This window comes from Fonsecaea pedrosoi (assembly GCF_000835455.1).
Source record: "Fonsecaea pedrosoi CBS 271.37 unplaced genomic scaffold supercont1.5, whole genome shotgun sequence".
NCBI lineage: Eukaryota > Fungi > Ascomycota > Eurotiomycetes > Chaetothyriales > Herpotrichiellaceae > Fonsecaea > Fonsecaea pedrosoi.
In genome coordinates, this window is record NW_013550611.1 from 2746976 (window position 1) to 2761453 (window position 14478).

Here is a 14478-nt window from a genome sequence, read left to right on the forward strand (position 1 = left end):
ACCTTGCTCCCCTGCTTCCCTTTTCTCTCCCTCGCTCGGATGGTGCCCTTCGTGCTCACCACTGATCTCGCCATCTGTGCTCATCCACCAACCACCTCGCAACTTGTCCTCCACTAGCAGTCGATCCGTCAAGGCCGTCTTTCCAAGCTCGACTCCCGTAATTTAGCCTTGCCACCCGCCTACTCGGTCCCCGTTGGAGCCAAGTAGGGCCCTGTCAGACCTTTGAGAAATCAGCCATCTGGTACGGAGGACGGAGGTGGTTGTGCGTATTACTATTACCCTCCGGACGAGTCGACTCTGGCACTCATGCGCCGTTAAGCTACGTTAGTGTGCCTTGAAGAGCTGCTTTGTTTTCCCGGCCAAATGTTTTGGTGCTGGGGAGGAACGCTCAGAGGTTGGCCACCAGCCTCTGGAGAAGGGTTGACGAGGAAGAGGAGGAACCAAGAGAGACACCATTCAACCGTCTGCCTCTTGAAAAATGGGGTGAGCTAAGTCTCAATTGCTAAAAATCACACAGCGTAGAGTCGATGAAAATCATATCTCAACCAGCACAACCCATGCCACCTGCCCGATGAAGCAAATGTCGTGCTGGGACCTCTGAGAAGGGTTTTGTGGCCTTGGTCGAGGCTGATAGGCTACAAAGTGGCCGAACCCGGGGATCAGACACCCACTCTACAGAGAGGTACCCTTTTGCAACATTATTTCCCAGTACTATCCCACCAGGCTGGTTGTTAGTGGAGGCAGGATGGTGGCCACCACCCCTCTGCTTACCTGCCTTGCCTGCTTATTGCTCACCTACAGTTATTTCCCAGTGCTGGATGAACGGGCGGTTTCTGACGACACGTTCTCCATGGGTACACGGACCTCCGTATATACCATTGTTTCTGTCATTTCAAAAGGCTGGTACTTGATTACGCACTACCGCATCTCATTACCGCTCAAAGTGCGTGTTACTCTCGAAACAAAGAGCATTCTTGCAGCCCTCCCAGGTTTCCACAACACTACTAAACTGGCCCCACTGGAGACGTCTTTTGGTGAGTTATGTAAGTAAGCAGTGCTGACCGTGGCTGAGGTCGCTCCGCTCTCCATGGGCGTCGGCGAGTGGGCTATGCTGGTGAACCGGCATTGGGCTTTGGGCCCATGTACGGTCGCTCCACGATCTCCCTCGAGCGCTTTCCCCCCCAACACGTACCTGAGAGCGCGGTTTCTTACCGTGCTGAGCGCCGCACAGTCCTCTTTGATTCTTCGCAGCAAGCACCTCCCCTGGATCTCTAAAGCTAGGCTTGAGGGTATCTGAATTTCCCTGGACTCATGATCGCGGGTCAGGATCCGCCCGACCTGGCCTGGCAATAGACCTTTCCACCACCAACCTACTCTTACATCTGATCCTCGTTGCTGGCTACCCAATGTGAACAACCGCCTGGCCCCCCCCGTTTTCGACATTGTCTTCAAACGGTTATCCGTCATCTTCAGCTCTGGCTTGATCCATCCCAGTTCTCCCTGTCTCCATCTGCTTAAAACGTGGCGTGGGCAACACGGCTCCCTGACAACCCCCCTCCCCTCGAGCCACACCTCCATTTGCCGCGCCCGGGATCGCTCAGGCCCCCAAATAGGATCAAAACGTTCTTTGGCCATATGAGCAACGTACAAAGGGGACTGTAGGGCTGCGCTAAAGGGGGGAGAGGCGTGATACTTTCAAAGAGTTTATCCGTCGAGGATATCCCCGAGTCGAAGGCATCAGCAACCCCCTCAACCTCACAAGATCCGGTCATCAGCAAGCACCTCTCATCTGCTGTCAACGTGCCGTGCCTAAAGGCAATTCCGATACCCTAAGACTGGCCAATCACTGAATATCGTCATTACGCAGACTTGCCTCCAACAGAATCTGCGCGGACCCTTTTCCACCGCGGGGATAAAGCAGCACCTATTTCGAGATATTATTTATCGGAGCGGGCCCGGCGGTTTTTGGACAGTCAGTGACCGCCAACTTTCCGTTCCCTATCTTCCAGAACTTCGTCGATCGGTCCTCGACTACAAAGAAAGAATATTCAAGATATATCGAGCTTGCTCCTGCAGGCTCGGTTGTAGCCTCAGTCAATATTGCGTACCACAACTCGTGCCAGTCCACTCCCTCCCTCTTGTCGGCTTCACCCTCGGCCTCGGAGCGTTCATCCAGCCACACTCAGAGCGCCACATACAGCGAGAATCGACTCCCCACCGCAAGTGGTCAAGGAAGTGGCCGTGTCGGCACTTTTCAAGGAGGACAAGACCACGCCAGGTCGTCAATACTGACCAAAACGGGGCTACAACCGCATCAGGAGGAGCGGCAACGCACAGAACCTTTTTCCTACCCAACTCATCAATTCTCTTGGACATCGAACCAACAACAACCGACTTCAGCAGAGTTGCAGTCTACCGGACTGTCGCACTATACGCTACAACGACAAGGGTTCGTAACGTCCATTGAATCGATCGAGTTATGGGGTTGACTGACATGTATATCTCATAGAATGGCTGCTCAAGTTCTTCCTACGCCCTCGTCACAATTCCCCAACCACTTGCCATACGGGAACGAGATGCTCCATTCTTTTCAGAGTAAGCGTTACCGCTGCGCACTTTAGACTACGTTACTGTTTGCTGATCAGGAGGTTAGATTTTGACAGTCTGCCACCTGGGAACGCTGCCTACACCTCTGAACCCCCACCACAGCCACTTTTGATGGTATCTCAACCTTCAGTCAGCTCCGATGTGTCATATCGCAGACGTTCGTCCCATTCACCGCAGGCGGCAATGAGCGCGCCAGCACTTCGTGACCGAACTCCCATTCGGCACCACAGGCCCAGCCTCTCTCGCGGTCGCAGTCATAGTCGAAGTGACATGCTGCTGGCTTATGCTACTGAACAAAATCAGTTACACCAGACACAGTCCCTGCCGTCAATGGCTGCTATGCCATCACAAAGCGGGTCGACAATGCCCCAGATGTACAATATGCCTCCGTACAATATGTCTCCTCCCATCAACAGCTTCGCGCACCAGAGTGGTTATTTCGGATCCGCTGCTCCACCACCAACGGCGCAACAAGACACCACTACTGAATATCCGCTGCACCAGAATGAAACGGAAGCCCACACATTCTATCCAGTGGGCCGCACAACTTCTCATGGCTCAGCATTGAGCCTACCCCCACCCGAGTCGCCAAATGCTTTGTACATGCACGGTCAGCCGCAGCATAGCCAACAACCACTGCCTTCAATTGGGATGGCGATGCAACCCTTCCCACCAGTGCCACTCACTTTGGAATCTTCTCCCGCGGAAATTGAGATCATGCCATCTAGACCAAAACCACAGTGCTGGGACCACGGATGCAATGGACGCCAGTTCTCGACCTTTTCGAACTTGCTACGCCACCAAAGAGAGAAAAGTGGTAGCGCGGTCAAAGCTGTTTGCCCACACTGTGGCACGGAGTTTACAAGAACCACGGCTAGAAATGGCCACATGTCGGGCGGCAAGTGCAAAGGAAGGCCCGAGGGTGAGAGTTCGAACCGAGCGAAAAAGGAATCTTGATTATTTGAATTTCATTATTAGGATGGCATGGCGATGACGACGATACGACTTCAAGCATTCAATGAGCAAGTGGTGGAGGTAGGAATAGGTCGAGACATGACATCCGTTGCACGTCAAGTTACGGCCAGATGAACACTTGCTCAAGGGAACGGCAACGGAGGCGGCGACGACAAGGAAAAATGAGCGCATGCTCCGGCCACGGCGTCTGGACACTGGTTGCTTGGGAGGGATTGGGAAGGGGAGCAATGTTGATCCACAGTGGTGCAAGATCTGTGATTGATTTGGATTCTTTTTTGTCTGGCAAAAAGCATGAGTCTCTGGCTCCCGATGCAGGAGGTTTCAATGATACTTTGCAGCGGTTTTTTTGGGGAGGGTGTCTGGGGGCGGCTGCTGCTGCAATGCTACGTCGTATAACTTCAGAAGCGGAGACCCGTCTCTTGGTTTAGGCGAGAGCAGCATTTCAAGCTTTGCCTTCCAGAAGCGACTCTCCATTTTTCCGGCTCTTTATATTTCATGAGGCGTGTAAAAAGTATCGAGAACGCCTTGAGATCAAAGCCAGTCACAATCGAGGGAGCAGACTCGAGAGAAAGGATTCATGTGTACCACAAGCAGTGCTGGAACATGAGCACTGGACGAGGCTCCAAATACAGGATGTGAGGACCAACCGAACGACTACTGACAAGAGAGGACTGGGCCACAGGCTGTACGAGTGGTCGGCATGGCCCGTGGGTTGAGGCTTGCTCTAAGAGGGAACGTGCAGCCCGCTTGAGCAACAGATCATGGCGACTGGATCGGCGACTGGGTCAACGAGTTGCCCGAAGGCAAACAGATCGCTTGGCTGGCTGCATCTATATTAGGTTAGGATAAAGATATCCACCTCTTTGACCCTTGGGAAAGAAACAACCTATACCGAGCATAGAGGGGGAAAGGGAGTGAGGGGCATATGACTCGGCGGAAGGAGGTGTGTTGCGCATGTGTCAGTGCGAGGTGAAGTTTTCATGCAGATGTACGACTTTGTGGGAGGGTGGGTTTGGATGTTGGTGTCAGCTTTGCACCAGCAAGACTGCAGAGTCGCAGGCAACTCAGCAGGTGCCCGAGTTGGTTGACAACCAAGATAGGTTGCACACCACCAACACCACCACCACAAGCACGAGCCAGTAAGGTAGAAGTGCCTCGGTGATTTTTGTGCTAGCCAAAGTCCCGCCAACGAGGAAGTGGTAATTGGGGGGTTAGTTAACCAAGGGAAGACAACCAGGGGGGCGGCCAGAGGCGAGGCTGACGGTGCTGTGGGTATTGGGACACAGTTCCTCAAATCGTGGCTTGATAAGCCGGGATTTCGGCCCCGGGAACGTATCCACCAACACCCACCCAGAGATCGACCAGGGAGCGCCCAGGGAACTTCTGCTAGGGTTTTAGGGAGAGTCCACATGTGCCAGGGACCAGGGACCAGGCACCGGCAAGAGGTCTCCAGGTACCAAGGTACGAGTTACCTTCCTACCTTGATAGGTTAAGTAGGTACTATGTAGGTAGGCAATTCTCCAGGGTTAATGGGTGAGGTCATGCAGCTGCTCACGCTCACTGACCACAGCATCATGACACTACAGGCACCTCCCCATCATCTATCTTAGGCGCCTAGCACAGGTAGTGGGCACCACCGAATTCAAGGCCCTCTACAGCTACACTTGGAGTACAGGTACGGGGCGACACCCACAGCTTCATTCCGCCGAGTCACTGAGTACCGCTTCCCATCCCCGGCTCGGATGGCTTGCCCTCCCCCTTGTCACTTGGCTTGCCGCGCTTCCCTTGTCGCTCGCTTCTCTTCTCTTGTCATCAATTGTCATGTCACAATCGGATGAGTGGCTTTGTATGTCCTGCTACATTGTCCTCTTCAGTAACCCTCTTGCTCGCTCTCTTGTTTGTTTCCATGGCCCTAATCCCACCTCAGCTGCAGCGCCCAAGCCTTTCCGCATCCAGTCTTTTTCAACGGCTCAAAGCTACCACAACGTCCTCAGCCCCCAGAGTCTCGATGGCATCCCATGTAACATGCAGCCTCACTCCTCAGACTGATCCTTCATCTTGCTAAACAAGTGTTGTCCTGCGGTTCCCTACTGAGGGAAACGCTCCAATGCAATCTGATGGATACCGTCTGTCTCTGCACTAACACTCTTCTCCGCAGCTGGTCCCTTTAGAGGGCATCGTCTACAACCGATGTCCCAGCATCGAGAATACCGCCTCTCCTGTCATGACTGTCCGCCGCTCCTTCACCGCGCCAGTGGCAAGCGTCAGTCTCGCCCTTTCCCCGGGACAAATAATATGGCCGGTCATGTTTTCCCTTGTGCGGTTTAGGCTGCTAGCATCCGCATTTAACGGGTTTTAGGCGCAGCGAGATCACGCCTGAATCTAGGATTATCCTGTCTGCCTGCCTGCCTGAGCCTCTCGAGAACCTGGAAATCATCGTTACGCATCCTGTTTCTATCGGATCTGCAATAGAAGCTCCGAGCGACGTCAATGATGGCGTCCGCCACTCGATTTCAGTCTGTGGCTGGACAGGATACCCGAGATACAAGGATATGTGTACAGGTGCGGGTCTATCTACACCTGCTTGAGTATGCTACGACACATATCAAGTCGCCACTATCATCAGCGTAACACAGGGGCCGGCGTCGCCCTGCTCACGGAAAGCACGAGAGTCTTACCAGATTTATTCGGTGACTCGGGTAAATCATCAGAATTAACCCCCGGCTCGTGTAACAACTGATGACCAAGGTCCCATCACCAGGGTGGTAATGCTGGTATAACACATTTTCTACCACTTCCAGCGACACTTCCAAAGTTACCAAACTTCACAGCCAATCAACACGAGGCAATGGTTTAGGGACTGCCAACAATGCAACTGGAGCAATGGGTCGTCAACTGATCTCGCTAACAACTAACACTATTCTCAGCCCTGTTCCGCCCCCGATCCCCATGGTCCTTCGTGCACAAAGCTATGGCACCTGACTCTCTCAAGCCCCCGCCACAACGACTTTGTGGCTGGTGCTTGTGCTTGTGCCAGAAAGGAGAAGGGCGACAAAGGATCAGGTCAGTAGGTCTGTACCGAGTATACTATGGGACAGCTGAGGTACGTTCATGCGGCCGACCTCATCCTTCTGGCTTGGCGGGTCGTCAGACCTCAGGTTGCAGTACCATGCTCAAGGCCAGCTATTGAGATTAGATCCTGGCAAGTGAAAGTTTCTCTCCTGAACAGACACCGATGTGTTTAGTCATTATTCCTGGGAGGATTGTTACCTACACATGTGGCTCCATTCAAGTCCATCAATCTCCACCAGGGGAAGAGTCGATCACTGTCTCAACTGGATCCTTCGCCTCAGGTGTGAACCCAATTTCTCACACTTCGCCAGCTCTCGTCGCTTCTCCTTGTCAATGGCGTCTTTCTCTGGCCTCAACCCCATATGCAGCACTTATCAGACTTGCTGAAGTGAGCCTGGACGACTGAAGTTGGGACCACCCAAAGGATTCTACGCCGAGGGCGTAGGGAACAGCTGTGGACTTTACAAGTTGTATTACGACTATGTTGGAGCTGACTTGTGGAGCGAATTGAAATCAGTATAGGTACACAACAGATTAACAAGCCCTGTGTTGGGTTGGTCCATCATCATCCACCTTATCGCGAAAGTGCTTACGAGAATGGCCCAGCCAGTGTGAATCTCAGATTCCTCACCAGCAGCTCTCCACATACTTTGTCATGTGTACATAAATGCTTGCACAATAGCGACCCAAAGACCCAAAAGCTCAACAGGGCAGCCCTCGGCCCAGCTTTGCCGAGTGACTAGCACAATTGAGCAAGAAATTTCCAAACTGGTGTTTTTGGGGGACAGCGTGCAATAATAGAGTCACTACTATGGAGACATCTGCCGTTCGTCCAACTTGCCAGAAGCCGCCATTGGACACCAGCCTTCGAAGATTCCTACTGTTGGATAGCTCCAATTGAATCTGCATGCCATGCTCCGGGCTGGACGTTCAACCAAGTCGGGGCAACACCCGGTGTACCAAATCTGATATTGGCGCCATGATTATTGCCCGTTGAGCTCTAGGGACCTTTCTTGCCTTTGAGCTCCTGATACCTCCTTGCTGGTGGGGGCTGCCTCAGTCCCTCAACTATGTGCTGAGCATTCCTGTCAGGGGTGCATGGACTTTCAGACATGTTGCCGATTGATCACGATCTCCATCAGCTTCTGGAGACTACGAAGAGGAGTGGAGGACAAATTTGGAGACGGTACCTTTGGTCAATCCGAAACCTCCTGGAGTCCAGTCGTACGATTGATCAAAGCATGTATCCACAAGGGGCCGGAAGATTTCCCTTTCAAGGTCCCATGGGCCCCATTACTATTCGTCGAGGGAAGCTGAGCTGCTCGCGTCCAGGACTACTGCCAGCCACTTGCAACAACTATTGAAGACGGCTGCCACAAAAACTCTCTTTGGCCTGCCACGAAGTCGAGAACTTTGACGGTCGTCAGAAAAATCATTGGCCATTTTTGTACCTCACACGAACGAGCAGGGAGTGCGTGCCGTAGCTCCGCATGCAAGAGCAGTCATGTATGTTTGTGAAAACGCTAGAACGTCGATACAACCGGCAAGCTGCCTCGATGTTTGCCGAGATGCCACGGCTGAGTTTGGCGGCTCCTCCTTTGTACAGAGGGCGTCAAAGGAACAGGGGCTTCTCAAAAATTTGTCAGTCATTACATACGAAACAAACCACAGCCATGGAGTGCAGATGCATGATGCCTGAGACTGCCTTGATGTGGTTATTTCCCTTAATGACCACCGTCTAGTCGCGGGCGGCAATGGCAAGGGATGAGACGGATGCCATGTCTGCAGTCTGCTGCTGGGCAGGATTACTGAAGAGGATGGTGCTCATTCCTCAGCAAGGAGCGTGATTTGACGGGTTTCTTGCCCCAATGTCAACCTATTGGTAACAGGCAACGGACTCGCCGAGCCCCGGCGACTTTGAAACCTCTCCCAAACGCGGAGATGGCGATGGTATGCACTGCAGATCGCCTCACGGAGCTGTCTTCAGCTGTGGGATGCTCCTAATATTTGAAAGGTAGTACGACTGTCTGGCGAACCGACGTGATTGAAGGAATCACAGGAGCCTGGCACCAAGGATGTGTGATGTCCGATTGCAGCAGCCTCGTCTTGGAGAGATCCGGTTGACTCGTATACTTATCAGCACAGATAGTCTCTTTCACATTGCCCTCGCCGAACACATCTGCGGCCGTTACGTTCTCCCCACCGAATTGCAATGCAATGTTCGATGACGAAGCACAAATACGATGGTGTCAATCAACGCGATGCAAGATGTCGAGTATCAAACGTTGAACCGTGCGCTTGTTTACTTTCCAGGCCTCGGACGCCGACAGAAAGAAGGTGGAACAGGAACAACACTTGGGACGAAGGGTGCCGCACTTGCTAGGGCATGGCGCATGGAAGAGCTACAAAGGATGGTGTTAAACCGTGTCGTGAGAAGGGCTCGTTCTCTCCTCGCCAGGAAAATGAGCGCCCTAGCAACTACGCGGTCGCTCCGGAGGCTTTTACAATGGTTTTTCTACGGACATGGAGTCAATCTCCACGTGGAAGATGATGTGCAAGGGCAACTGTCGGACAAGGCCCGTGAAACACAGCAAAGTAATCTCATCGAGCCCGCGCAGTGCTGTGGTCACGACCGCCACCGTCTTCCTGCTTTTCTCCGGCTTCATCAGGGCGGGAATGCACATGAATCGAGTATTGGTCCCATTGGGTATATTGGCACTTTGTTTTTTCGATGCGGCCCGTAAGCAGACCTTTGGCCCTGTCGTGGAAATCATGCCCACCATGTCGCAACAAGAAGAGAATTTCAAATTCCGAGTCGCCGCATCATTGCCTTGTCCGTGTCATTTGGAATTCTTGGGTAGAAGGGTCGCTGACGCCGCAGTTCGGCGCCGATGTCTGGAGACACGCCACCCGACGAGTGAGCGAGATTGATCTGTTTTCCGGTTCGTCGGACTCGAACCGTGTGGCTGATGGCGTGAGCGGTACGACAGTGTGGTGTCTTCGGTACTTGGGATTAGTATGCGAAATGGCCACTCACCCACTTTATACCCCATGGTTTAGTTTGCAACCAATACCTCGTAGCCATGGTGCGATGGCTGAGATAAGGAAGTCTCCATATCCCCAACGGGGATCTGGCGGCGTAGCGAGTATTTGTACTTAACAGTGGTTGTAGTACGAATCCTCGCAGTTGGCTCCGTGCTTTTCTGGTACGAGGATGAGGAGGCTTTACCACTCACAGTTAGTGACTTGGGGAGGTGTCGACGCATGAGAGAAGCGGGAGAAAATGTCTGGAAAGAGTAAAAATCACGCATGGAAGCGAGACCGCGAGAACTACCCTGTACAAGACAGCAAAGCCCACAAGACCCAGAGACCCAGAGACCCCACAGGTGGTTATTTCTTTCCCATTTCATCATCAAATTGAATCCAATCCCAATCAGACTGATTCATTTCTGGAAACATGGGTATAGAGGGGTCTTCGTTGTTTTTGCCTCTGGTCTTTACTGCCTATTTTTTCCCCTCTACCTTTGGTCCTCGTCAGACAAGACAAGGGACTGTACTGAATACCTCGTACAAGTATGTACAGCACTCGGTATTTGTCCTCGATCGATGGAAAAGAAGTGGGCCGGGCCCCTTCAGCTCAGCCTCGTCCGTGCCCCCGGAGCCAGTGAGCCGCGTAGTCCGGGTAAATAAATACACCTACCGAGTACGAGGTGAAAAGGTAATTGCTACTTACGGAGTATCTCCCCGAATCATAATGATAATCATCCCCCCCCCCCCTTTTTTCTCCTCACATGCCCTTCCCTCCACATAATCTTTTGTATATGTCTATAGATAGATAGAGTCAGAGAGTCAGATAGAGAGAGAGAGAGATGGACCTATCATATTGTCTGTTTCCCGTCATGGACGAAGGGGCAAGCGAATGGGCGAGCGAATGAATACTCGGTACGAGGTGTATGAAACGAACCCCCTTGTAAACGAATAAACGAGCGGAAAGAGTGCGTTTTCGATGGATTACTCTGTTGGGTATATGTCTCCCCGCCATGACTAATTACATGACTACGTGACTACGTGACTACGTGCCTACGTACCTGCATACCTGTATATCTGCATACATGGAACTGCAAATATGGATGGAGGGATACGTGGACGTCTGGATGTCTGGATGCGTGGCGTGGATGTATGTTTGGTGTGGCTGCATCTCGTTCTCCCGTACGAATACGCGTGTGCATGTGCATATGCATATGCACGTTCCCGAGCACTGATATCGTATCCTCTGCATGCATCCTGCATGTGGTGTAGGGGAGTTTGTTTGTTTGTTTGTATGTATGTACCTCGTATGTATGTATGCATGAGTAACGAACTAAATGACTACCTGCTCGTTCATGATTCGCGCGGCATGACTACGATAGTACCATAGTACCATAGTATCATAATACCTACATATCTACATAGCTATCAAGGTATCAAAGATCAAGGATCAAGATACACAGGTACCCGGGTACTGTAGTTAGGTCATTTGTATCACTTGCATCACATCCCGAAATCTCTTACAATTATTCAAATCAAATCGAGACACGTCCTCGTCCTAGCAATCGTTCTCATTGTGTCCGCGTCCCAACTATATATATAAAGTGTTGTGGGGATTTCCACCCGGCCTGGAACAAGCCTGACATCTACCTTTGGATCGAGCATCACGCTGTCCCTGTCCCTGTCCCTGTCCCTGTCGCCGTCACTACCACATGGCAGCAACACATGGCAATGTCAAAGTAGCAATTCCCATCAAACTCTTCCGTAGCACCCGTGGCACGCTCAGTTGTAACGCCTCGTCCGTTTTCTTCAGCCCGTCCTTAGTTCGCGTGTCCTTGTTTCCTTATCATGCCTTGATACTTCGACGCTCTGCTTCTCGTAATTACATTTGCATTCGTATTATAACCGTCCATGCCTCGCCTTGAAGATGGAAATCTTGTCGTCGTAGAACAGAATCTCCCTAAGCCTCCACGTCGGTTTCGCTGAACCAGGACCACCGCCTTCTCCCCCATCGTCACTCCCGTCCTCATCATCCGTCAGACCGTTCCCATCGTCTGAAATCGCGTCAAAGTCGCTATCATCGTTCGCTGCCCCGCCTTCGCCATTCTCGCCAGCTTCCTCATCATGAGAGTCATGGTCGTGCGGAGTCGGAGCCGCATTGCCATGAGTCGCCATCATGTCACCATCTGGTCCCATGTCGTCTCCAGGGTGATCCAGACTGCTCATGCCTGAGCTGGATCCTTTTCGCGGACTCGCATACTCCAAGATCTCGAAGCACTGGCTCTGAATCCCGAGGTAGCACAACTCTAGCTCTGGCCTCAGAGCCACAATATCAAGCACTTGCAATGCCGCTTCGCGAGAATGAACCGTGCCATTGACGTGTTCGGCAATATGTGGAATGTGCAACGACCGCAGCGTCGTCGCGTTAGGCAGGCGCCGGAGGAAATAGTGCCAATCCTTGTAGTCGATCGACATGCTCAACTCTCGTAATTTCATTTTGCCGCTGGTGATGCAAGTGATGAGTTCCCGGTTGCACACCCATCTCCGCCAATTGGTATTAGGACGATCTGGGTCTTCGGTCCGAAGTGTGCTGTCGATCAGTAGCTTAGTCAGACTAGAACGATGCCGTCGGATGGCGCTTTTGTAAATCATGTCAATCGACACCGGCGACTTGTACGCCGTGTTCTCCTGAAGGAAAAGCCATTCCAGACTGTCCGGCGCAAGCGTGTCCTTGATAAATGCAATCAATGCTGGAGACACCATGTCGGTGTGCAGTCGCCTCAATCTCAGGGGATAATCCGACGAAGCGGGGGCAGGAGGCGGAGGAGTGCAGGTCTGTGATCGAAGTAGCATGCTCGACATTCCATTTGCTGAGATCCTGAACGGCGTCGTTGACACCCTCCTCCGGTTTGTGGGAGTAAACCGTTTCCGCAGCGCTTTCCACAGCTGATCGTGGTTTCGACAGCCTAGAAGAGTCAAGGTCGTCAGTCGAGACCAATCGATTGCTTTTGAGAGCACCGCTATTGACAGGTAGACCCGTTCTAGCTCGAGCGTTTCCAGCTGCAATTTTCGGACTGGGCGACCTTCTCGAGGAGAATCTTGAAATGTGTCGTTCGTGTTGTGAGTCTGGGTGGCGTTTGGAACGGAAGCGGCGTCTCCGAATGACCGCTGCTTCGTCGCTGAGGCAGAAACCGCCTCAGAGTGGTCGTCCTGGATACTCTGGGCCGACAGAAGTGCGCCCAACTCATTCACCTCGGAAGTGCTCACTACACCTTCGTGATCTTCCTCCCGCTCCGGTTCTCGAGAAGTGTCCACAATCGCAGCATTTTGGGCCGGGCCCTGTTGCGGGTCTATAGAGGATAGCTTTGGATTCTGTGCATAATGAGAGAAGGTGTCGCAGAATCGATGCACTAGGATGCCGAGAATACCTCCCGGTCGCGGTGTCTGGTCACCAATCCCTGGCATAAGGGGAGGCAGAATAGAAGTTCGGTCCTCGGCAGGTCTGGCCCATATGTCGAACTGCGCATGTGAAGCTATGCCGACACGGAGCTCCTGAAGTCTCCCCAAGGATCTCTCAATGAGAACACTCATTTCCTCTGCATAGGGCAGTTCATCAATATCAAGCACACTTAGACTCTTGAGAGGTGGCAAAATCGAAAACGTCGGAAACTCGACACGAGGATATGGTGGAATTTGGAAAAGGGAGTCGGCAGATCCCGCCAAAATCGCTGGCAAGTTAGAAGCCTGTGGCCCTGGGATAGATCCTGGTGGTGGAGGAGAAGCCAGGGGCCCTTGGTCCTGATTGTCATGCCAGCGAACCCAGACTCGTTCAAGCCGGCATTCTCGTCCGTCATCACGGTTACCGAGCGAAGCTAGAGCCATCCACACATCGCGAAGAACACCTGTGGGCATGTCCCAAATGAAAGCTTCCAGGTTTCGCATCCTGCCCACTGCCAGTGCAACCAACGTCCCTAGCATCTTCCCTCCCTCTTTCGTGATGAGGTATTCCTGCACCCACTCCGCTGGCCCATTGCCTAGACTGAATTTCCGGGTGTACTGAGCGAAATGATTGCCACGGCGAATCTTTTTGGGTCGTTCCAAGGCCGTTTGCGCAGCCCGGTTATGGTGACCGCAGTTCTGACATTGATGTTGAATCTGCTGCTGGTATGGGGCTTCACCAAACACATCCTGAGCCATGACCAGAGTTGCCAGTCCGTAGGTTAGCGCATCGACACCCATGCGGTTCTCAAAGGTGGCATTCGCGTCCGGCCAGACAATATCGAAGCGGGCATAGATATGAGGAATGACCAGGGCGTGGAGCGCTGAATGGGTCAAAGCGAGGGATGTCAGGTCATTTGTGTGCGTCAACTCTCGAAGAATGGTTTGTAGGATATCGACGGGCAAGTCCAGCAGGCGCAAGGGCTCTTTGTGCGCCGTAATTGCATCCCACTCTTGTTTCCTTCCATGAAGATGTTTCGCCAAAAGAGTCTCTGCGCCCTTGGCCAGTGGTTTGGCGGGCGCTTCCTCCAACTCCACGGTTGCTTCCATCCTGAAGTGATCCTCGGTACACAATAAAGCTTTGCCAATTATGAAGAATGTATGCTGGCCTCGAGTGGGTACTTAATCAGATGTGCGAACAGGCTCAGAGCATAAGCTCTGAGCCGGACAGAATCCTTTATTATCTGACCATGGAGGTGTCACCAACGGTGGGACGTAAGAGGGCTGACAGATGAAGCGACGAGAGACGAGTGAAGTAGAGAGCCAGGTTGCACAATGTGAAAGTGCCAGTGCTCCTGG

General features: G+C 52.5%; 2 protein-coding genes across 2 annotated transcripts; one reads left to right on the plus strand and one right to left on the minus strand.

Moving 5' to 3' along the window:
* Positions 1 to 2510: 2510 nt before the first annotated feature.
* Z517_08474 (uncharacterized protein) lies at positions 2511 to 3564 on the plus strand (the record flags this gene model as incomplete). The annotated part of the gene is made up of 2 exons (XM_013426990.1): positions 2511 to 2595; positions 2654 to 3564. 2 exons carry the CDS (start codon positions 2511 to 2513, stop codon positions 3562 to 3564), a joined length of 996 nt encoding a protein of 331 aa, XP_013282444.1.
* An 8016-nt stretch (positions 3565 to 11580) lies between these two features.
* Z517_08475 (uncharacterized protein) lies at positions 11581 to 14229 on the minus strand (the record flags this gene model as incomplete). The annotated part of the gene is made up of 1 exon (XM_013426991.1): positions 11581 to 14229. The coding sequence occupies one exon, from the start codon at positions 14227 to 14229 to the stop codon at positions 11581 to 11583; it is 2649 nt and encodes an 882-aa protein (XP_013282445.1).
* Positions 14230 to 14478: the final 249 nt, after the last annotated feature.